At 41.6% G+C, this 24001-nt stretch overlaps 1 protein-coding gene across 5 annotated transcripts in view; it reads left to right on the top strand.

The window, feature by feature from the left end:
- The first annotated feature begins 3270 nt into the window (after positions 1-3270).
- Positions 3271-24001, top strand: part of CARD11 (caspase recruitment domain family member 11) — a 45396-nt gene continuing 24665 nt past the window's right edge. For 3 of the 5 annotated variants that reach the window (XM_027656708.1, XM_027656705.1, XM_027656704.1), the window contains exon 1: positions 3271-3647. In XM_027656708.1, coding sequence (XP_027512509.1) covers positions 3635-3647 — 13 coding nt within the window. In that variant the 5' untranslated portion in view covers positions 3271-3634. Of the gene's footprint in view, positions 3648-15040; positions 15141-23585; positions 23648-24001 lie in introns of those variants that run through there. The other 2 variants (XM_027656707.1, XM_027656706.1) reach the window with 2 other exon arrangements.

The following is a 24001-nucleotide window of genomic DNA, read 5'->3' as shown; positions in this document are numbered from 1 at the left end:
AAATCCTGCAAAATCAGAGTGATTGGTAGGAACTAAATATGCCCTTCTTTTCTGAAGTCTCTGGGAAAGAGGGAGGCAACAAATACACCAGGTGTGTCCTTCCAGGTGACTTTGCAGGCAGAGGTGAAATTTATTGTTTCCTATACCAAGTTTAATAAAAGGAGTTTGAGAAGCCATAACCAACAAACAAAAAGAAAAAAGAAAAAAAAAAAAAAAGGAAGCATTGTTTATTGTTACCCCTTAACTGGACAGCTTGTTAAACTGAAAATTCCAGTGGATTTTTTTTTTATAATTGTAAAAAAAAAGAAACAGATGAAAAAGACAGGCATCTTTTTGAGGCAATTCCTTTTTCTCACCAAAAAAGAAAGGAAATTTTCCTGCTTAGAACTCTACTAGTCAAGATCCTAGACTCTACATTTGGGTCAGGAAAGCCCACGATTCAAACTCTGCAGCTTTTTGCTGTATTTTAGGTTGTGCACCTGAATTTTCTTGTATTTTCTGGTTGGCAAACAGAACATAATTATTTTCTACACTTACATTGTGTGAAACACATAACTTCAGTCCACCAGCCTCGAGGAACTGTAACCTCACCATAACACTTTTATAGCTTGAGAGAGTTTTTTATAACCGAAAACTGGGATTAAGACTGTAAATTCCTATAAGAAAAAGTTGATGCTCAGTTACATGTGGCTTTGTGATTGATGGCTGGATCCTGCTCAGCTAATCTCAGTTTGCCAGTAAAGCCTTTATGACTATGAGAATTTTAGGTCCTTTGAGTTTCAGTGATAGATTCCTTAAAGCTGCTCAGGCTTCACTGGATAATTGCTTCATCTCTAGGGTACCACTTTAGGCCCAGAGAAATGTGGGATCTCCTTTAAAACAGTTGTTGTACTTTTTGAGCTGTTTGTAATCTACAACATTAAAAAAAACCCCCAAAAAACAAAAGCAAAAACAGGAACAAATGATACCTGACCCTCTGCTCGGCTCCGTAGGGTGATTTCAGAGTGTGCTGTCTGACACCCTGTTTGCCAAAGAAACCAAGGACAGAAGGAGAAAGCTGTAATGAGACTTGGAGAGTCTTGATTTGAATTTCTAGCATGTTTTTCCTTTCAGGTTGGGAACCATGTGTGGAAGATCTGTGGGTTTTAAATCGAAGTGCAGCCACAAAGCCTCCTGCCAGCAGAGTTTCTCTGGTTGTGCTTAAAATGGTTCCTCTGTTGCATGCACGAATCAGCTTCCTCTGTGAAAGCAGCAGAAAGCTTGACTCAAAAGTAATATATTGCCTTTGACTGAATAATTGTAGGCCATGATTCTTGCAGCTCTGTTGCACAGTTTTTTTCCCAAAATATCACTTTCCCCTGGTCAGAAATTGCAGAACCTCGCCTGTGCTGTTGTCACATGGATAGATTTTTTTGGCTGCTCAAAGCAGGAGGATTTCCTGCACCTTGTCACATGCAGCTCCAAGTTTGTTCAACAGGGAATTTTGGTAAAGTTGCACGTGAATATCAGTAGCACAAAACAGTATAGTCCTCACTGGAAAAAAATTGATAGGGACACGTAGTGTGTTCTGCTATTGTTCAACCAGAGGCAGAAATTCCTGCCTTCCTTAATCTTGGAGAAATCTTGATTTAGAGAACTGGAATTCCTTCCAGAATTCCTTTCAGTATCAACTTTATAGATAAACTTACATCCTCACCAGTCCAGGTACAGGTACAAACATGTGAAACTAGAGAAAAAATCGGGGAGAACTGAGGCAGAGCTGCCCTCCACATTTTGCTCCCTCGCGATTTTCGCAGGATTCAGGCTTTAAGTTTTCTAAGAACACTTTTGCATGTTATTGTAACAACCCTTTGAGCCATGTATTTTCTCCCTCACATTTCCTCTTCTCACTTTATCATCTCACTTCCTCCATTCTGTTGTCTTTGACGCCCCTGTATCCTTTGATAGTTTTTCCACTGTTCTTTTATAATTATTTCCGTTTGTTGTGTTTTCTTTTATTCTCTACCAACTATTTTTTCCTTTCTCATTCTCTTACTCCATTACTGTCATCGTGCTTTTCCACTCCCCACATTCCTAAGTTATCTATCATACGTCGCTTTTGCTTATTATCCCTTGTGTTTCTGCTTTTATTTCTGTTATTTCCTCTCAGGAAATAAAAACACACCCATATATACATAGTTGCTTTCTTCTGGTCACCCTCAAAGAAAAACAACCTCACAAAAATTCAGGGAGCAGAATGTATTCCAGACTGGTGAGCTTGGCAATCACCCTCACAAACACACATCCTTATCACACTCACATAACTCTTCCTTCAAGTGGTCTTTTCTCTGATCTTCACACATCCAGGACCTATTCCTGACTCCAGTGAGGCTTCACCTGTGCATGTCTGCCCAGTGCAAAGGTAAAGCCTCGGGAGCGACCAGGACCACAGCGGTACCTGTGCCTTGTTTTCCCACCTTGGGATTAAATAGGCAGCAGCAGAACAGGAGCCAGCACATCATGCAAGGTGTTCAGGCTCAGGATCCCTGAGCGGGGTGGCAGCAGAGCTGAAGGATGTTTCTAGAAGTGATGGTGACTCCTGGTCCCACAGGAGCGGGAGCACAGTGAGGGCAGGGACTGGCTCTGGTCGGTTTGCCTGTGGTGGGAGGCTCCTGGTTGCAGCCTAGAGGTGAACGTCCTCAGTGAGACCCATCAACAGGTTTGCCTGTTGGCCTCAAACCTGGAGTCCAGCACTGAAGCAGTACAAGATGCTGTGGCTTCTTTGTGTCGGCAAAACTTCCTTTGGAAAATGCATTGTTTAAAGTATCATTCAACTGCAAAATAATCTAATGCATAAAATAAACCCTGTTGACTACATTTCTAGCAGAAGCACCTATTAATAAGATAGATGGTTTCTTGAAAAAACTTTGAAACCTCGGGAAAACCCAGAACTCCTTCTGCCTGGAACTGTTGTTCTTGAAACTGTTTTCTTCAGTTCTTTCTTTCTTTTTCCTTTCCCTCCTGCTTTAGTCCAGCGTGTGCCCTGAGACTATCTGTGGTGGGAGAGGCAGAGCAGCAGCAAGGCTGGCATTCAGCATGTCCCCTTTTGGTTTAGGGAACATGGAAGTCTGGAGAGCTGGAAGTGAGGCAGTGGAGCCAGGCTGCTTTCTCTGTCTGAGCCAGGCTTTTTGCTGCCGCCGCCTCTGCCCACTGCTCTTCCCGGGGAAGGGGCAAAGGTGCCCCTTTATTTGCTTGCCTGGTGCTTGGGGCTCTGCTGTCACCTGTGTGCAGAGTCATTTGCAAACAGGCTCTATCGCTGGGGAGCAGAAATGTGTTTTTTTCAAACCCTAAGCAGATTTATAGTCTGGTTTCCTGTCAGATCTTTGCATTTTCCTTCTCCGCCCCTCCCAGTCTCTGACACACTTTTTCTTACTTTCTGTGTGGCTCTTTGCTCGTTCTCACACCAGTGCACCAGATTCTCCTGAAACTTTTGTCCTTAAGGGGCCAGGGGTTGCTTTGCTCCTTGTATTTCCTTTACTTTTCAACCACTGCAGAGCACAAATAACCTCTCCAAGACTCCTGGAAATACAATTGCATGGAGGCGACATAGAGAGCTTCAGCCTGCAGCAGCTGCAGTGAGACAGCCCAGTCACTCATGAGCACCCAAGGTAAGGAAAGCAGCTGTCAGAGCAGCTCCACCTCCCTGACCAGCACAGCACTTGGCTCTGACCACTACAGGTTCCACCTTTCATTGTTTTTGTCTTGATTTTCAAGACAGTGTTTCTTTGGAAGTGGCTCCGTTCGCACCTTCCGTGCCCCCAACAGCGACGATCCTTGGAGCCCCGGGTTCAGGGAGGCAAACAGGCTGTGGCTGGAGGTGCCAACGTGTTCTTAAAGGAGGAGTCCACTGGGAAGGAGAGTTGACATGGAGGTCTGGAGAGGGCAGATCAAAGGGCTGGTCTGCAGGGAATTTCTGGTTCTGCCCATAGTGTGTTGTGCCTTAGCCTTTTCTTTAAATCTCTTCACTGAGATTTGTGCTTTCTGTTGACTAATAAATCTTTCTTGTTCTTTTTTTTTCTCTTTTAATTTGTTCTTCACTCTTCCTTTATTCTATTCTCAACCCTATGTATCTCTTATTATCTTTTTCACCATCTTCTTATGCTTGTTTTTCATCAAGTGTGTTTTCTGTGTGACAAACGTTTCCCTTGTCGGTTCCTTTCCCTTCCCTCTGCCTTCTCTTTCATGCCTGTGCAAGACTGTACATCCCCCCCCCCCAAGTTCTTAATCTTTGTCTCCTTCCCCTCTGTCAGTTCCTTCTTGTTCTGGTGTTCCCCTTTCCCGGTGCTCCTCTAGCTTCACACGCACACTCCTACTTCCTGCTCCATCCTCTCTCGTGCACATTGTGTATTTTGCACACACAGTGGTGTTGTCTCTCCACTGGGTTGTCCTTGCACACACGTCTCTGTCCTGTCTGTCATGTACATGTGCAGGATTTGCAGGTTTGGGGGGGTGCATCCCAAAATACAAGACTTCTACACTTCCTTCCACTTCTCAGACTCACATTTAGTCACTCACAGCAAATAACCACTGTCATCCTGTGTCTCTGTTTCTGTCTCAAAATCAGACTTTTCTAACACCTATAACACCCCTTGGCTCTCTCTCCACTCCCAAACACAGCCTGCCCTGACTTTGTGTATTCTATCCCTTTGCTTTCTACCATCCCACTCCTTCCTATCTCCTCACTACAACTCTCCATCAGGTTTCTCTATCTGTTTTTATCTTGATGTTGCATTCAAATTAGGGGGAACTACTGATGCATATGGGCTTACTTTCTGCTGCCTTACCATGCCCACTGTGTCCTTGCAGATAAACTGGAGGAACTATTGCAGTCTCCCAGCTCCCCTTTCCTCTGCAGATTATGCAACCTGCAGTAGAGGAAGACCTTAGTGATGGGATTGAAAGTAGATGGAAAAAATGGAAGAGCACAATGCAAATTGTCTGTGGAAAGCTGTAAAAAATTAGTTCTAGTGGTTCATAAGCCTTTTTACTAAACTTAATGGACTTTTTGACTTCCTGCCCCACAGCAGAACTTCTGGTCTGACATTTGGTGGAGTTTTTGTCCTGTTGATTCCTTGTGGAATCCTTGTGGGATTCCAAGTCTCAGAGGCAGAGGTTCTCAACTTTAATGCTGTAGTGGGAGTAACTTTGCTCCTAGGATCTGGAAACAGTTAATTTCTTTCATACCAGATATATTGGTGAGTCGCCAAGATCAGGCATGGCTGAAAACTGCATCCAAGGACAATAGCAGGTATTATTCCTTGCTGAATTTTGTAAACTTTGAATCAGATGTGACAAATAAGTACATTTCTTTGATTAAGCATTTTAGCCTCACCTTCTTAAGCAGGACCATTGAGACTGAAGATTTATTTCTACGGATGTTCTGGTGCAGGCTTTTGGGAACTAAGGAAGGATCACTTATTAAACTCAGCTGAATTAATAAGAGAATTATTATGTGGGAGAATTCTCTTTAGCGATCTGTACTGCTCTCTCAAATTGTCCCTCTTCTTATGAGTGAAAGGAGCTTAAATTTTATGTTTGCAATTATAATATATCCTTTCTGATTCAGAGCTGAAAACTGTAGCCTTTGAGCTGTGAGCATTCTCTTCTGAATACAGAAACGGGTACATTAAAATATCTTTGCCTTTTGGATCTTGCAAAAAGTCCACAAGTCTAGAACAATAAAATAAGAGCTCATTTTATACATAGAGGTCTAACATGACTATTTCTTACTCTGTTACAAGTCACCTTGTGCTGTGAACAGCACTTGTGTTCCTTTGAGTCATTCTACAAAACTTGTTGATTTTGTGCCTTTCTTTTCTTCAGCATTTTGTGCCCTCATTACTGGTTCTTTTTGTAAAGGCTTGATGTCTCCCAGAAATAAATTGACTGAGCCAACATCTCTTCTCTCTCTCTCTCTCTTCCTCCTTTTTCTTTTGCATCATGATAGTTTGCTGTATGTTGTGTTAAAAATAAGCATTGTCCAAGTTGGGTTGTGACATTTGCAAGAGGATCTGGAGCCAGAAATTTTATTTTTTGTGTGTGTGTATGTCTAGTTTCTTGAATCATGTGTCTGGCAGAGGAGAAATTTCAGCTGGAAAGAGCCTGGGAACTTTCTATCCTACCCAGCAAATCCTGTATTGAAAGAGCCAACCTCAGAACAGAAATTCAGAATCATGTTTGACTCCCTGTTCTTTTGCAAATAGTGATTTCCAATTAGATTTTACTCTGAATTAAGAGAACAATAAACTTTCAACATGTGTGAAAAGAGAGAACCATCTGACTGCATGTATCTGTTAAAATGAAAGGCAATTTGAACCTTCTCTGGAAGGATACAACCCAAATAACTGGGATGTGCTGAAGAAATGTGAATGCCATGCACCAAAACACCTTGGTTTATCTGCTGTTTTTTGGTGAAGCTTTTCATCAGGTGTATGGAATGATTGCTCACAGAGGATGAAATCCATAGAGATCCTGAGATCTCCCAATATCATGTCTCTGTTACTGTGAGAGAACAAGGTACCCACTTGTTAGCAGGTGCCTCAACTCTCTCTTTGATATTGAAATACATGTTTCATGAAATATAAATCCTTCACTTAGATGTGGTCATTACGTGTGTAACTATGGAGTCTGATCTAAGGCACCTTTCTTTGTCAGTAGCCTCCATAGCAGTCTAAACTTAAAAGCACAAGGAATATGGGACCAGGCCTTGTGATTTTTTAAACTGGAGGGCGAAACCATAAGCCTCACCAAATTTAGTCAAGTGTTGACACTGGTATCAGAAAGAAATTCTTTCTCTCGCCTGTTTTGTCCCTGCTGTCTGTAGGATTTGCATTTGCAGAACACTGTCTGCTCTGCTGCAAATCCAGTATCTGCAGTGAATCTGCAATTCCTCTTTCAGAACAAATGATGGGGTTTTCTCAGGTGTACATGTAATAAGATTCTCCACTTCCTCCCTTCCCCCAAATTCTCTCTTAAGTGCTGCCTTCACCCTCTAGTCTGGGTCAGTTATTTAATGGCAATGAACATTTGCAAGGAAGGTAACCTTTCTGCTTGTGATTTGTTCAAGGACTCTGGAATTATAATGGTTGCTGTCAAATGTATATAATTGGTCTCTGTGGCACACATCCAACTGGTGATAAAAGCTTCCTTCTCTCTGCTGCTTTTGTCTGTATTCTCTCCCTATATCATCCTCTCACTTCTGCTCCTCTCAGGCAAGAGAAGAAGACAGTGCCAGGCTGTTTAAAGTGCAGTTTGACAAAGCAGCAGCTCTGCCATGTTCCCTGGCATGGAGTGTCCCAACTGTGGGCTGTGGGTTTGGCTGGAGGTTTGCTCACTGACTTGGGTTAAACATGAAGGTCTTCTCTAAACATGAAGGTCTTCTCTGAACTTTGATTTCTAACACTTTTCTTCCTTCATGACCTTCTGCCAAATAGTTGGGCTCTAGGAATGGTGATAGTTTGTGAGTACCATGAATTCTCATGCTTAATGATCTACATGGGGTGCCTGTAACATTTCACCAGCAGGTAAGAACTTTGTACTTTCTCATACAAAAAGCAAACACACGGGGGTTTTTTTCACAGCCTGTAAAAGTACATTACTTACAGCACCAAAAATTGGCAACCTGGTGTGCACTGTCTGCTGCTGAACATGGAGTGAGGAGAATATTCCTGTTAAGTTAGTCCTGCAAACCCCATTTTATCTTCAGGGCTGGATGGGGCATTACTTTCTGATGCCATCTACTTCAGTGAATCTGTTTAGCAGCTCAAGAGGGAAAAGAAATTTGTCAAATCTCTCTGGAAATCTATCAGAAATGTCAAATGGAATGCTATAACATTCTGGTTTTGTCAAAAGGATAAATGTATATACAGCTGTGTATGTGATATTATTTGCAGTAATTGTTGCCTCAGTGAATTTGTCTGTGTGAAGTAACTTGGTGTAATGTCAAGGGATATGTTTGTTCTGCTCCCTGAGGCCAGTTTGGCCTTACACAAAGATACCTGTTATTTGCCCAAGTCAGTCCTGGTTTTTGTAGTTCAGGGGAGAATCAGCTTCAGTGTAGCCAAGGAAAAGATTCCCACCAGCCTCCTGAGCACTGGGTGTTTGCTGGCAAATTCTCCTCAGGTTGTAATTGAGATGCTGAAGAGTAAATGTAACATAAGGTTTCTGTTTAAACTGGGATAAGGATTTTGTTTTTGCTTTTTGAATGCAGAAAAGGCTGTGTGCTAGCAGTACATATCTGGTTATCATTAGCAGTTAATGGATTGTTTCAATTTCATTTTTATAGCTCTATATGTGTATAAACATTTCCAATCTATCTGTGCCCATATTTGAAATCAGGATGAGTATGTTTAATAGGTTGTTACACATATTTAATATATTTGAGCACAAAAGTAAGTTCCTCTAAGGTTTGAAACACTAATAAAGACACCTTTCAAATATTTCCTTCTGGAAATTTTGATCCCTGAGAAAACTGGGAAAACACCCAAAGGCTGTTTTAACTCGTTTTCTGAAGATTAAACCAAATACGTTTCCAAACTACAGTGGAAATGGTGATTGAAACTTTTCTCCTTGATCATGAACGGAGAGATTATCACATAATAAGATCATTTGAAAGCTTTTGGATTTTAAATCTCAGTTAAAATACCAGTGACCTACACTACTCACTGATCAAGCAGGTCCATTCATAGAGTCTGTGTTTAAAAGAACTTTCCTCCCTGGTTGCAATTTTGACCCAAAGTCTACTGGTGCATCCCAGTCTTTCACAAGAACAGTGTCACAGTGTCTTTCCAGCATCTGCTTCCTGCATCTCTGTTTCCTGGCTTTTTCTGAGTCATAGAATTATTTGGGTTGGAAAAGACCTTTAAGATCATTAAGTCAGACCATTAACCCAGCACTGCCAAATCCAACACTAAATTGTGCCTCTGAGCATCACATCAAGGTAGTTGCCATTCCATATGTTTTTTGAGGCAATTAGTGAGATCATCAAACTTATTTCACTAATGATTTGCACTGACTGAAAATATAAATTTCCATAAATTTTCCCCACCACCTTAACTGTTGCTGAGCTGATTGTCTCCTGAGAAAAAATCCAAGCTTGAGATAAGACTCTTCCCTGCTACTGCACTGCTATTCTTCCTTCACAGTTCCTGCCAAAGTTAAGTCAGAATATGTCTCAATATTTGATTGTTTAAGAAGATTTTGGGTGTGTTTCATCCTTTCAGTAACGGATTCCTGTATTTCCAGTTACATATTTTTCAGGAACACCCAAGACTAGCAGGTTTTATTGTAGAAGGTTTCATTTCCTTCTGTCTTTTATTCTCTCATTTTTGCAATTTATGCCATGAAAGATATCAATGCAGTATGAAACAGAAAATATTTAAACTTTTGTGTCAGGAAAGAAAAGAGTGTGTTTTCCTTTGGCTTGAGTTGTTTGAGAAAAATTAAGGAGTTTTACATTTCCTGTAAGGCTGGAAACATTGAATAGGTTGGGTTTTTTAATCTGTAAGTCCGTGACCTGAAGGAAAAGTGATACTTGGGTATTTTCATACGGAGTGTTACACTACAGAAGAGTGGGTTTGTGACTCATCCATATCCATACTGAGAGCAGCTTCCAGGCAGTTTTGCTGGATTAAATGCTATTGACAGCAACACCTTCACTGAATCGCTGAACAACAAGGGTTGCACACCTGGGAGGATGGTGTCTGGCTCAATATTTGCCTTAGAAGCCATGTGAGAATACTGTATCAGGAAGGATGGAAGTTTTTCACCTGCAAGGAACAACGGGAAAATGCTGTGTCTGAGACAGAAATGATCAGAATTTGAATGCCCTTTTGAAGGCTGTGGATTTATTGAGAAGCTACTGATACACTGTAGTATGTGCTGCAATGCAGGAAAATGTAAACTCATTGCAACTGCATCATTATAGCATGATAATAGTGCAGAAATCCAGAGCTATTTGAGCAGGATGATATTAGAAATCTTGGATGCATTTAGAAATCTTGGCTATTAAATATAATGCTGTCAGCACAGATCTAGCAGAGTCTCTGCACAAAGGGAGTGAACGGAAAGATGGTTTGAACATTCAACTACTGCGAGGAAAGAACATGAGAAAAGGCACAGGGTGGTTTGTTATTGCTCCTTTGGTCCTCACAGGACATCCCAAGCCCTCTCTCTCCTCAAACTGACCGGTTTGTCTGACTCACCTCACTTGTCTTGTTTAATATCTCCTATCCTCTTCCTCCCTGATTCTGATTCCCAGCCCATATAAGGCAGATGCATCAGGTGAGAGAAGGGAACTGCCAAACTTCTCTGTGTACAGCAGACTCCAGAGCTGAAGGCATCAGTCACCTCCTTTGTGACTGATCCTCAGGGAAATGAAGTGAAGCATCAAGCACAGCAAATCAAGAAAAAACTCCACGTGAAGGCAGAGACAGGCCATTGTGCCTTGGCAAGGGTTCTGACCTCACTGACAGAGTCATATGTTCAGCTGGGATATTCTTCCACTTCTTTTCTCCTGTGGAGAATGCTTAACACAAACAGCTGGCTGCACAGTACAGGTTGTTCAGGTTGTTGTACTGGGTTTCAGACAATGTGGTCCAAAACTGACCCTGTGGCTGTGCATCTAGAGCTGCTGGAAAGGGTCAGATCAGAGCATCAGGTTCTGTGGGCTGGGCAGTGACACATCCTGGCCTTCTGTATTGTGTTCTTTGTGGGTAAAAATGAGTTCATGCCCACCTTGCCCCTCCCCTCATGAAGGCACTGAACTCTGTAACCTCAGACCAGAAATCTGTTCTACCACAAATTTGACCTTATGCAAGTCCAAGAGAAAATGCCCAGCTGTCTGTTGCCTAAACCAGCAATCCTTATTTCCTCCAGAGAAAAACCCAGTGAGTGGAATGGACGCCTTCTGATGGTTGGATGTGGGTTCTAAGCCACCAGCTGGATCATTCAGTCCTGAAAAGGAACAGCAACATTTTGGCTAAGTGCCAAAAGCTTGCACATAAAAATCTAAAAGTAGCATATGGTTATTGCTTTAAACTTGCTTTATTCTTTTAAAATATGCTTTACCAGAATTATTTATTTCAGATTCTCAAACTGTGGAGTGAGAAAGTTTAAGTTCCTTTTTTTTTTCCTTGCTGGGGTGAGTGACATCATAAATATTAGAAAGAAACAAAGAGTTATTTCAGGAATTTGGACTGGGATAAGTCTGATTTACAGAGACTGACGTCACCACTCCACTGAAGATACCAGGGGCTGTGATGTTTGAAGAAAGCTGTTTGTCCTTGCTCAGCTCACCTCAGCTCTACCAATCACCTCATCACCAGCATTGCTGATAAAATGTCCAGTGTTCCCCAAGTCAGTCTTGGCAATGACATCTCTGGGTTGTGGCTGTTTGCTACTGCAAGTGAATGACCACGTAACAGCAATATAAAATTGTCCTGATGTATTTAAGTAACCAGGACCAGCACTAATAAAGCCCTTTTTATCCCAGAGAATTGAGAGCAGCCAAGGGGCAATGCCCACTCACAGAGTTACTCCTCAAGCTCTTCTAGCAATCTGGGAATTATTAGTAATTAGTGGCTCTCAGGACAGGTCCTGTAAACACTTCCTCCCACACTGACTTGCTGTGAACAATTTCAGTGTGAGTCTAAGGAGAAAGTACACTTTTGTGGTTACTGCAGCTCAGCAGCCCTTGCAGAGCTCTCCCACGGTCCTTGCCCTCGCCCCCACGAGTCCTGTCTCCTGGGATGGTCTGTGTGAGGTGCTCCCTCTCCCAGGCTCCTCGTGGAGCAGCAGTGGGACACCTGTCCCTGCCTTCAGCCCAGGTAACTGTGCTGCTGTGCAGGGGAATGTCCTCGTGTGACCCCCTCACACAGACGTGGGTGGGCAAAGTCAGAGCAAGAGCTCCCGACCTCTCGAGAACTGCAGAGAGAAGATGGCAGAGATACCTCACAGTGACAGAACCCAGCAATGCCACCCTCGGTGCTGATGGCAGCCAGGACGTGGCTTCTAGGAGTGCTAACAATGAAAAGGCTGGACACATTCCTATTTGAAGAGGCTTTTAAAATTCTCCATATGCTTCCCTTAAAAAAATTCCTTTAATCTTCCTGATGTTTGCAGTACCCTGGAGAATAATGAGAGTTCTCTTCTCATTTGATGAGTCTATTGCTTTTACAGGATTGGAAACACTTGCTGACCTGAGTAGCTTATGACAAAACAGGATTTTGAATTCAGATCCAACTTGCTCTGCCTTGCTTCTTTTTCTAATCCAAAGTGAACCTTATCTATTGTTATTTTGTATTTCACATGATGCTGGAGTAATTACTGCCACAGAGGATAGAAGGGCCTTGCTATCAGAGAAGGAAACCTGTGCACACAGCACATCATTCTTAAAATACCTGAAATGTGGGTGGAGGAGAGCAGGAGTTAAACTGGCTCCTGCATAACACTTGTTTTGTTTTATGCTTTGTGTTCCATCCCCAGGCCTAATTCCTCAGTCTTGTCTTCCACGGTGACTTCGTTAGCAATGAGATGCTAATTAAATTTCATATTTACGATTAGAAAATAAAATCATTGGACCTTTTTTTAAATAGATTTTTATGAGTTTTGGCTCAGTTAGCTGAGTCAGCAGCATGGATTCTGCAAGGCTGAACTCACCGGCTTTGGGGAAAAAAAAAAGATAAATAAAGCAACTAATGATGAAAGGAGAGTCTAATCTAAAACCTCATACAGTTTCTACACTGTATTAGCTTTTGAGCATAAGAAAAATAAATTTGCTTCGGTTCCTCCTAGAAATAAATACTGTTAGTCATGTAGAAAGAACCCTTCTTTTATTATGTCTCAGAGGGTTCAAAGCTTAAAATGTCATTTAATTCTTAAAATCTCAGCTGTGGCTGTAGACAATAGGCTGAAAAGAGGTTGATGCATCAGCAAGTGTTTGCCATCACCTGTTAGCTGGCAAAATATTTATTTCACAGCTTCAGAAGGGTTAGACTTAACACAGGTAAGCGCTGACACACAGCATCTGCCCCCTTCCCTGTGGAATGTGTACTGCTGGAGAGTTTATACAGCACCAGAGAATCAGACCTACCTAAATACTGCTGCCAGCCAGATTTATAGGCACTATATGGAGCAGTTCCCTATTCATGTAAAAATTAGCACCTCACAAAGCTTTAAAGGCCCATTTTTCCAATACTTAGAATTTGAAGGATGTTCCAGTTGTGAGAAGATTTTTGAAAGGGCTCAGCTTCAATTTAGGTGTGTACAAAAGACCTGATTTTAAGAAGTGTTTAATGCTCAGCAGCTCTGTGATTCATAGCACTATCTTAGCCCACACTCTGAGGCAAATCTTACAAAAATCTGGCCATTTATTTTGATGCCTAAATACCACCTGCACTCTTTGAAAACCTGACCCTAATTACGAGCTGTGCCCTTGAGTGGGAATGAGAAACAGGGGAAATCAATCCTCCTGCGTGGGAGCCATTTGCTGGTGCTCATCTTGTGTGTAACCTCACTGCAGACACAAAAGCAACACTGCGTTTAAAACAAAGGCTTTTCTGCACATTCTGCAAATGATTTTGTTGTCAGCTTGTGCTAAGGAATTGTTGTGCTTCAAGGTATAAGTTTGGAGAATAAAACACAACTTGCCCCAACTTTGAGTTGGTTACCACCCTTCATAACATCAAACACCTCCTCAAGATCAGGGTTTGGGTGCAAATAATCCTGAAAATCTTCCTTTTGTAATATTGCTTGTAGATGCTGTTTAAACAGGGATGGTCACAGATGGAATGTAATTCTGGCACAACTTCACAATTGTTATTTCCACAAATATTTATTTCCACAGTCAGCAGAGAATTCAGTACAGTTCTCATACTTCTCATGTTGACTCGTGCTCAAGAACCACACCAGGTGAAGACACATAGTCAGATTTATTGCTATTTTAGTACTTCACTTCTTTGGTCTTTACAAAAAAATACACATTAACCATGAACTGAACCGGCCAGAGTTTCCTGATGAGACCAGAGTTTAGTCTCTTCCCATGGTTAGTTAATTCTTCTGGGATAAATTTTCCACATGAAAGCTTTACAATATTTTATTCTCTATCACCAGAGCAAAGGGCTTAGTTATGGAGAGAGCAACAGAAGATGCTTAATTCCTCCTTGCAATCCTTTGAAGGTAGAAAATATAGAATTGACAAGTATTTGGTATTATCTCTTCCCCAAGACAGCAAGAGAAGGTCATGGAGACATTACCACTGCAGAAATAATGTAGAGACAATGTGAAAACAGACGATTTTTGCTTTAAATTGCTGCAGAGGTGACTTACAGGAGCCTTCCCGCAGGATGGAGAGGGAATTGTCTCTCTCTTTTCCAGGGATTGCTTTCCTGCTCTTAACTGCAGCCTTATGGTGAGGTTTTTTGGTGACATGGAATGGCTGAGAAAACCCAACTTCCTGCAGGGAAAAGGGACCTGTTTGAGGAGCAACTCAGGCCCTTCCTGCTCCATGCAGAGCACACAGCTCTCCGTGGCTGGGACAGCACTTCCTCTAAGACTTTCCTCTGTGGGGGTGTCGTGTTTGAAAGTTACCCACACCCTCTGTTCAGAAGAAAAGGGAAGTAAGGCAGCCCCCAGAACCTTTCTGTCTACTATTTATAGACAGGAGGTTTGAGAGAGGGGATGGTGGGTGTTGTGTTTCCGGGGCTACGTGACACAGTCCCACAACACTGGTGCAGAAAGAGAGAGGACACAGAGCAAGGGGAAGATGAGGTGACCAGCAAGCATAGGTGGGAACAACCTATTCATAAAACAAGTACAACCATCTCCATGTGAAAGGAAATTTCTAATTTCCAGAGCTCCTTCTGATTCCTGGAGAGGGTTTGCCCTTCCTAGGCCAGACTGCTGTGACCTCTTGTAGACTTTTTCTTGTCAAACTGCTTCCACTTGTCCTCTGGGTGTGTTGAGCACAGCTGGCTGAGATGTTCATGAAGCTTTAAGCAAACCACAAGGATCTGGTCAATGAGCAGAACGTCAAGGACTATGGCAGACTGTGACTAGGAGTGAAGTTTACTTCTTCCAGTGACTTTGAGGTGGAAAGGCTACAGGTATTTGTTATATTGGTATGTTTGTTGTTGTTCAAGCTTCAGTGGAGCTGCATATGCAAGAGAGCAGCCTGTTCTTTGAAATTAGAGTCTGTTTTAAAGTAATAGTTACCAACGGGTCACAAAAAGGAGTAAGGTGGACATATCTGTTGTCTGTACACGAAACAGTGCTTTTACATAAAATTATACTTTGCACAGTGCATTTAAGATATTTAACTGAAGCATATTCTCATTACAATCAGTGCTCTTACAAGTCAGTGAACAGTTTGAATGTGGGTTGTTTTTCATGTGTTTGGAGTAGTTTGTTAAGGTGGATCTTAATATGAAGGTTATTAGAGTTGGCTTCTTATTTGTTCTTTCTTTATATTTCGTGTATTTTGACTAACTGTAGGATTCTTTAACAGCATGAAGCACTGACAGGGGAGGCTTACCTGGCTATTAGGAAAAGGTTCTTCACCAGAGGGTGGTTGGGCACTGGAACAGGCTCCCAAGGGAAGTGGTCACAGCCTGACAGATTTCAAGAAGCATTTGGACAATGACTTCAGGCACATGGTGTGATCTTTGGGTTGTCCTGTGCAGGGCCAGCAGTTGGACACGATGATCCTCGTGGGTCCATTCCAACTCAGGAGATTCTATGATTCTTCATGTAGGGTTCTATCTTATTTTCCTGCCATGTTATAAAGCTTGCTATATGAAATATTATTTTCAAACTTTCTTGGGCCACGGTGAATCACAGTGAGATTATCTGGCAGTATTCAAGAGTGGAGTGTGACCTTTTCTGTTTTAAGAATGGCCTACACATTTACTGTCAGTTGTTTCTGAATTTGGAGATTGTTAAACCAGAGTGCAGTCCTCTCCTGGAACATGTTCTGTGTTATCCTTTGACTGTTTGGAGACAAGAATATCACCTACAAAGAGTCATTATCTGACTGTGTGGAATATGTTCTTCTCTGAGGATTTTTTGAAATATTTTTTAACTTGTGTAATAGAAGAGTTTGCAGAAAGTGGCAGCTTTTTTAAGAAACGGACTAAGTACGAGTTTGTTTGGCAGAGCTACACTCCTTTCTCTATTCCTGTTTTATGTAACTTGTATTAATAGAAGTAAAGTGTTAATAACACTGATAAGAATCAGGCTGGCTGTGCAAGGGTACATATCAAATAAGGAACCTTTGTCCTCACCAGGTTCTTATATAGCTCAGTCCATGGAAATCCCTCCCAACACTGGCTCTCTGTACCACAGAATGTGCTGGGATTTGTAATGCAAGCACACATTTTACCAGGACCTGAGGTCATCAAAGCCATTTGAACCTTTGAGCAACTTGAATTTTTAATTCAGGGCTTCTCCTAAGCACCCAAGACTGTGTGCTTGCCCCCAGCTGTGCCTCTTCCTCCTCCTCCTGAGCTGGTGAGAATCTCATTATCAGTTGTAAAAACAGAGTGAGTCAGTCTCAAGGAAAAATGAACCTGGGACCTGGTAATGACTCCTGAGGTGTTTATTGGGCCAGCACTGTCATGAGCCCTCTGCAGCCTGAGGATGGCAGCTTCTTCCTCAGATATTGGCTTTTGGAAGGAAGTGCTTGTGTCAGTAGCTGATGCTCCAGAACAGAGGGCCAGCTCTATAAACATATTTGTCCACTGTCAGCACAGCAATTTCTGTTGCCCTCCTCATCATATTGCAGAGCAGGATGGAGCATGTGCAGATTACAGCATTTGTTAAATGTCAGGTGTTCACTCTCCGCTGCTGCTTTGCAAATCCTTTAAAACAGATGCACTGAAGTCCTGCAGTAAATTATTTTTTTAAATTATTTTTCCATTATCTTGATTTGCATGCTCAGAAGTAACACTGATTTCTAACGTGTGGCAGGTCCTTCCCTCCTTATTCCTTCATTTGCTTTACACCCCACGTTCCTTGCTTTTGCCTTTATACTAAGCCTTTCCTGTTCCCATCTCTCTCTCACTTGTGTTCCTCACTTTCATTCTGTCCCCCTCTTTCTAACTTTCTTTTTCTTTTCCTGCTCCCTTTTTATATTTCCTTTCCCCTTGACCTCACCATTTTTCATCCTCCAATCTTGTATTTCTCTCCCCTCTTCGCTTTTTTTCTCCATCTCTCATTGCTCATCTCTCTCATTTCTCATTTAATTTTACATGTATTATCATTGAAATGGTTATCACTGGCAGTTTCTGAAACCTGGGAATCAGATTCTCAAACAATCTGTGAAAACAGAGTAATTTCCATCTAATCACCAGTGCAGGTGTTGACATCAGAAGGGACAAATCTCTCTCCATGGGCCCTGGAGGAACCCAAGTGACCAGGAGTGGCTTGAAACCAACCTTCAGAGGGCATTCCAAGGTGGGACTATAAAATGATGGAAGGAAGTTTTGAACAGAGCATTTGGCATTCACTGGAGAGGAACTAGGTTTCTAAATTAAAACACCTGCCTAATTCAAACTGGTGAGATGGATCCACCCCCCAAAATTGCTCCTCTATCAGTAGTGCTTAGACAGGGTGTTATTGCTGGAGGTAAAACAGCTTCACTGTATGTAGGAAATAGTGACACACAGAAAAGTGACAGTTGTCAAAACATCATTTAACCATATTTGTAGAGGAGTATTTTTCCATCCTCTTTGTTTATTGTTGATAATAAGTGCTCTACAACCACACCTGATTGAGTGCTGCATGTTGGAGGCAGCACAACCTGCTGTGGGTTCGCCATTGAGGCAAAATGAGTCATTTCCTTCCTCCCAGATCAGATGATAGGAACTCTGAGGCTCTGAAGCTGCCAGACTTGAGGAAGATGTAGACTAGACACTCTCAGCAGGTGGAGTGCAAAATGGGAAAGCACAGATCTCAGTCTTTTATGAATAGAAATCATTACAGAGTCCTAATAAGTTTTACTGCACTGATTAGGGTCTTTTCAAAGATATTTCGTTGGGAAGAACAACATTGTTGATGTGTAACTAGTTTTTTCCTGCAGAAAGTGATAGGTATTGTAAAGAATTTAATTTCCAGTTTCAGAACAGGCAAAAGCTCAATGTAGTCAGTGTGGAATTCAGTGCCAGGATTGTTCAGCTCTTAGGCAGTATTAGCCTGCAATACTGAGAACTTGTCTGTCTTTGTTGCACACAGTGTTTTCTGGTTTAGGTGATACTGAGCAAACTGTTGGGTGTCCTGACTAACAATACTAATATCTGATCCCTGCTTTATGTATGTGTTACCCTTTCCTTCTTTTTCTGAGATGGAGTTTTATACGGATCTGTTCCTAGGAAAGTAAATAAAGACAAAGAAAGAGATAATTAAAGAGAGTTCCTAGAGTATTAATTCTTCTGACCCCCTTCTGTTAGGACAGGAACAGTTGATTAGACACAAATCTCTGATTTGTTCCATTGCTTCCCTTTTTTCATCAGAGAGCAGAGATACTGAATGAGAGTAACATGATAGAATTCTTCATTTTTTTTCTCTCACTTGGTTGTTGAGCTTATAGTTATGAAAATAAAGGGAATTTTCCTTCTGTCCTCTGAAGCCAGATGAATATGCCTCCAGAGCTCTCTGAACCAGTTAAGAGAGTTGGTTTTGGTTACTTCTATCTCTCTTCTGTTCAAAAAATGGGAGTACTGTTCATTACTGTGGCTCTCATCTGGCTTCACCTCACTGAAGCCTTGCAGCTCTGCTGGTGTTTGGGGTTTCTTTTGTAGGCTGTGTGTAACAGGAAGATTGACTCAATGGAATTGAATAGGATACTTTTGTGCAAAAATAATCCTATTTCATGTTTAAAGCTTCCTGCTCTTCTATTACTTTGGTATCTCTTATTCTATATTTTTTCTTTTATGTATTTTGTTGAAATAAGTAAGCTGGTTAAATATTTTCTATAAAAAAGAAGTTCTGAGATACATGGAATGGTTCTTTCCATATACACTGTGACCCAAAACAGAAATACAGCCCAGCTCATCCAACAGTGCTGTGGCTTCAGAAAGTGTTCTGGGGCCTGCAAAGTATAAACTAATAAAATTTCACTAATAATAAATGTTTTTCTAGGGCCTTCCCATCTTGGTGGCTCCATGTGCTTCGCAATCACTAATTTGCAAGTCCTACCTTGTCATAAACATACCTATTACCAGCCCTGTTTTCAGGTGGGGACACTGAGGTAGAAAGAATGAATATAAAGTGCAAATTCCTAAGGGCAGATGAAGACACTGTCTCCTCTCCTTTGGGAGCCCAGGTGTAGACACCTGCATTGAAAAAAAATTACAAGTATAGGTAAGCAAATTTAGTCTTTTTTATCAACGTTTAAACCTTTTAAAAGTGTTTTTCAGCACCACAGAACGTCCAGCAGTGCCACCAAAATAATTGGAAACTGCTGGTATTCAGCATTTCGGAAAGCCCACAGGGCACACAGAGCTCTCCTGTCCTGAAGCAAAGGAATATAATTTCCTTATCACACTTTAAACTGTGACTTTCCTCTACAAGTAAAAATAGCTCTAAATCCCTTTGTGGTTTTGTGGTTCTCTGATGCTGCAAATCTGCACATATCCACACAAGCAGCTTTTGAGAAAATCACCCAATTGTTATACTTTGTCATGTGAGGTGCTGTACAAACTTGAGGGAGAAAGGGCATTGCCCCACGGAATCTAGAGATGTGCAGGGGGAGAGGATGTGATACAACACCCTCAAAATGTTGAGGTTTAGAGTGTTATTTTCATCTTTATTTTTGGTTTAAAATGTGATGATTTATATGTCATTCTTTCCTGATTTATATACACATATTTAGTATTTAGCATAAACTTCTGTTCTTATTAATGTATAATTTGCAAAACATTTTGTGTGCTGTAGTTTCTTTTTAAATTCTGCCAGTCCGTGAACATCTGTGAAAAACACACAAGTCCAAAACACTCCAATTGATTACCTGTTCCGAAATAAACTTCCTCCTGCTTCTCAGCACGAGGACAAAACCCTTTTTTTTTTTTCATATTCCACAAAGGAGATATCAGGAAATCAGAAACCCGAGCTGCAAATAAAGGGAATTTTCCTTCTGTCCTCTGAAACCAGATGAATATGCCTCCAGAACTCTCTGAACCAGTTAAGAGAGTTGGTTTTGGTTACTTCTATCTCTCTTCTGTTCAAAAAATGTAACATCTGCAGTCTGCTACACGGGCATTCCTCGGTATTGACAGGCTGACAGGAATTCAGAGCACGGGAATGCAAATATTTAAACGGCTGAAGGGTTAATTTCTGCACCATCATGAAACGAGTCACCAAAAAAAAATAAAAAAAAAAATAAAAAAAGAGAAGCTTTAGATGTGACCCGATGATGAGGACTTTATAGAACCCCTGGGTCTGAAGCCTGCAGGTTTTATTCCCTTGATCAGCGGAGAGTGTCACTGACATATGAGAGTGTGGAGTCTGAGTGAGAACAGGGAGCAGCTTCAACTGCAAGGTGATTTGTTCTGCTGAAAAATATAACAGAAAAAAAATAGCAAACACATAGAACAATTCATTTGTGTGTAACAGGAGAGGGATAGTCCCTGGGAGAGAAAAGGAGACAAGGAAGCAGAGTGTTCCTTTTAATGTAAAAAGGGATTCTCTCTTTTGTCTGTGTCTACAGAGACTTTTGAAATAGATGGAACTAGCTGAGATTATTACTGGATTAAGCTCTCCTGCAGTCAAAAGCAATTTTGTGTACTAACTACCAAAAGGAGCAGCAGGAGAACAATTTTTTAACTGCTGTGGTGATTCTGATTTCTTTTTGGTTAATACCTGTTGTAGTCAGTCCAAGTCTGTGACTTCACACCTGTAATTTGTAATGGATGCCATAGTATTTCTATGGCATACCACAACTCCTGAATGTGTTAGGTTACAGCTCAAGAGGTGTTGGAATCAGAAAGTAGGTAATGATGATAAAAATCAGGTTAAATAAGTGATTACACATTTGAAAAAAAAAAAATTAAATCTCTCATTTTTAATTTTATAAGTGAAAACAAGTTTTCTGCAATATCATCATATGAACAAAGGACAGAATAAGGGAATAAGGGCCTTTAAATGCCTAGAAAATGCATGTGCTGCTGAAAAACTTTTGAAATTAAAGCCAGTAATACAAAACCTTTATTGGTTTCCCACTGAGTTTTAGTTGTTACATGTGGGTTTTTGGCCAGTACACCAAAATTCTCACCAATAGCAAACATTTTGTTTCCTATTCAGTATTATATTAAATACTAAATCAAATAACTATTTGCTCCTTAAGAGGGATGCTGCACTAATATCAGCTGTCCATGGCAATTTTCTCTGGAGTGGCTCCACAGGACAGTGGAGTTATGTGGGGGTTGTGCATCAGCCTGGGCAAAGAAACACAACAAAGGCAATGCCTGAAGCTCTAGGAGAGAGAGGAGTGATCCCTCTTACACCTCCCTGGCAGGGGATGAACAGCACAGGGAGTTAGGACAGAGCTCAGCTGTCCTTCTGGCATTTCCAAGGTGGAATTCCAGAGAAGAAAGTAAAAGGAAGATTCTGACGTTCCTGCAGGGCAGTGAAGGACCACTCCACTAAATGTCATTTCTCAGGGCTTGCTCCTGATAATAGACTGTGTTTAACAGGAGTTTGCTACCAGAAATCTCCTTTTAGAATTCTTAGCCACTCATGCAATATACTTATTACTTTCCCATTAAACATTATGTCCCCAAAATAACAGTATGGATGTATTATGCCCATACACGAGGGACTATTTGATAAAGGTATTTTTAATGTCAGGTAAAAAAAAAAAGCGTGTTCATGTTGAGAATTACGCTGATGAGTGAACTCTTCTTGGAATCATTTAATGGAGAAATCCCTTACTAATGTCCTGAGGGAACTGCTGACAGTGTGCAATAATTTCTGGTTCAGTGCAGCAGATTACAGGATATCTTGCATTTTATGGAATTCAGGCAAGTGCTTCCTTTGCACTCTGAGGTCCATCTGTGAGCTCCCTGCTGCACTCCAGAATTAAAGGGCCTGCCACACTCCTTTTTTTAGCTGCAGAAGGTGGCTGTGGCTGTGAGATGACTGAGGTACTGTGTGACCTTCTGCTTCACTGCCTTCTACTCCCAAAAGTTCACCTTCTCCAATTATGTGGTGTTTGTTAAATTCACCTTTGAAGCGAAATACAGTTACTTCCAGAATAAGTGGTGGAGACTGAGGTTCTTGAGAATGTGTGTGGACTTCAGATGAGGCTCTTTCACCTTCAGCATTCCTCCCACTGCTACCAGCTTTAGAAAGCTTTTTTTCCTGTTGTTTTACCTTTCTTTTGATTGTTCCTGCAGTGTCATCTTTACCACACACAAATACCATGGCTTTCAGTGAGAATTTCATGCAGCTTGTGTGGAGTTCATAAGACCAGGGAGGTTTTTCCCACAGCTACAGCCATGCCCCCATGATTCTGGATCCCACTGAGCAGCCCTGGTCTTCTTCACGCTCTGAGGACCATTGTCTCTCCCAGAACATTTAATAGCAGTCACTGGAGTAATGAATCTACAGAGCAAATGCAGAATAAGTGGCTCCCAAAATGGAAAGAACTGTGGGAAAGCTGCTGGAGTACAGGAGAAGAGCAGAGCCCCTGGCAATTCTCCTCTAAGCTGTCCATACTATGGAGAACCCATCTAAACTTAAACTTTTCTCACAGGGAGTTTGAAATCCAGACTATGATTTTTGACAAATTGGGAAAGCTTTTAAAAGCATCAAGCAGAGAGCATGGTTTGGTTTTTTGTTTTGGTAGGAATATTCTATATTTCATCATGCAAGGACACTGACAAACACATTATTTAGCAGATTAGCACTTTTGGCTTTAATTTTCAAAATGAGCCCTTGGCTTTACAATTTACAAGTTGTTTTTGCCCAGGGATGCTCAGTGTAACACAGGCTGCTGTGCAGTTCCTAAAGCTGGAAGCTGAGAAAAACATGTTGCTTTTGAGGTCTTTAGTTACTGATTACCAGCAAAGCCTCATAAAGCACAGCTCTCGTCTCCTATGACCCAAGAACTGCACGTTCTTGTTTCACCACAGTCTCTGATGGGGTAAGATAACTTGAAATAGAAGCTTGTGTTCCGTGTGCCACCTGGATCACAAGATCCTGTGAAAGTTAGAATGCAAAAATAGGATTTGTGTAAAGGTTAACATTTATTACAGAATAAAGATGGAAAGTTTTTTGCTTGTTTTTTTTTTTTTCAAAGTTTCTTTAGTTTTAACTTCAGTACGAGTTCTCTTGCCTCAGTGTTGCCTGCCTCATAACCTTCTCTAATGAGGTGGGTACAAATTAGGAGTTGGCAGGAAATTGCTTATCAAGCACTCAGAAATCATGTGACAACATTTGCATGAGTCAAGAACATTTTCAGCCTGCAGTGATGCAATGCTCATACCTACCCACTCACGGGGGGAAAGGCAAGGTCTGAGCTCACAGGTGCTTGCACTCACACCCCTCAGACCATCCCAGCCTGGCTGCAGAGCTGCCTGCTCATGAGTTAACTCTCCTTGTGTGCAGCCATTTACAGGTGTTGGCTCATCACATATATGCAGGTTCACATGGGTACAGTTGGGAGGAGAGGATGAAAGCCTTCTTTGCCTGCAGCAAGTATTTGTCTTTGCTCAGAGCTCTGCAGGTTCATTCCCTTCCTGCCTTGCATGGTGCTCTTTGCTACTGCTCCCGTTGAGCAGAGGGATTCTCTGACTTGTAGAGACCTTTGTGGAGTTGACTGAGTGCAGATCCATCACTGGAGAGCGAGGAGCAATAGTTCATAGACTGGAGGTAGCACTTCTGTGAGCTGCCACTCCCCAGACAAGCTGTGGACAGGCTGCACTTCACTTCAGATAGTTTCAGTATTAGTCAGGAATGGTTCCAAGCTCAT

This window comes from Corapipo altera, unplaced genomic scaffold, assembly GCF_003945725.1.
Source record: "Corapipo altera isolate COAL_440 unplaced genomic scaffold, ASM394572v1 104, whole genome shotgun sequence".
In the NCBI taxonomy this organism is placed as follows: Eukaryota; Metazoa; Chordata; class Aves; order Passeriformes; family Pipridae; genus Corapipo; species Corapipo altera.
The sequence above is the reverse complement of the archived record's forward strand: the minus strand, read 5'-3'. Positions and strand labels throughout refer to the sequence as shown.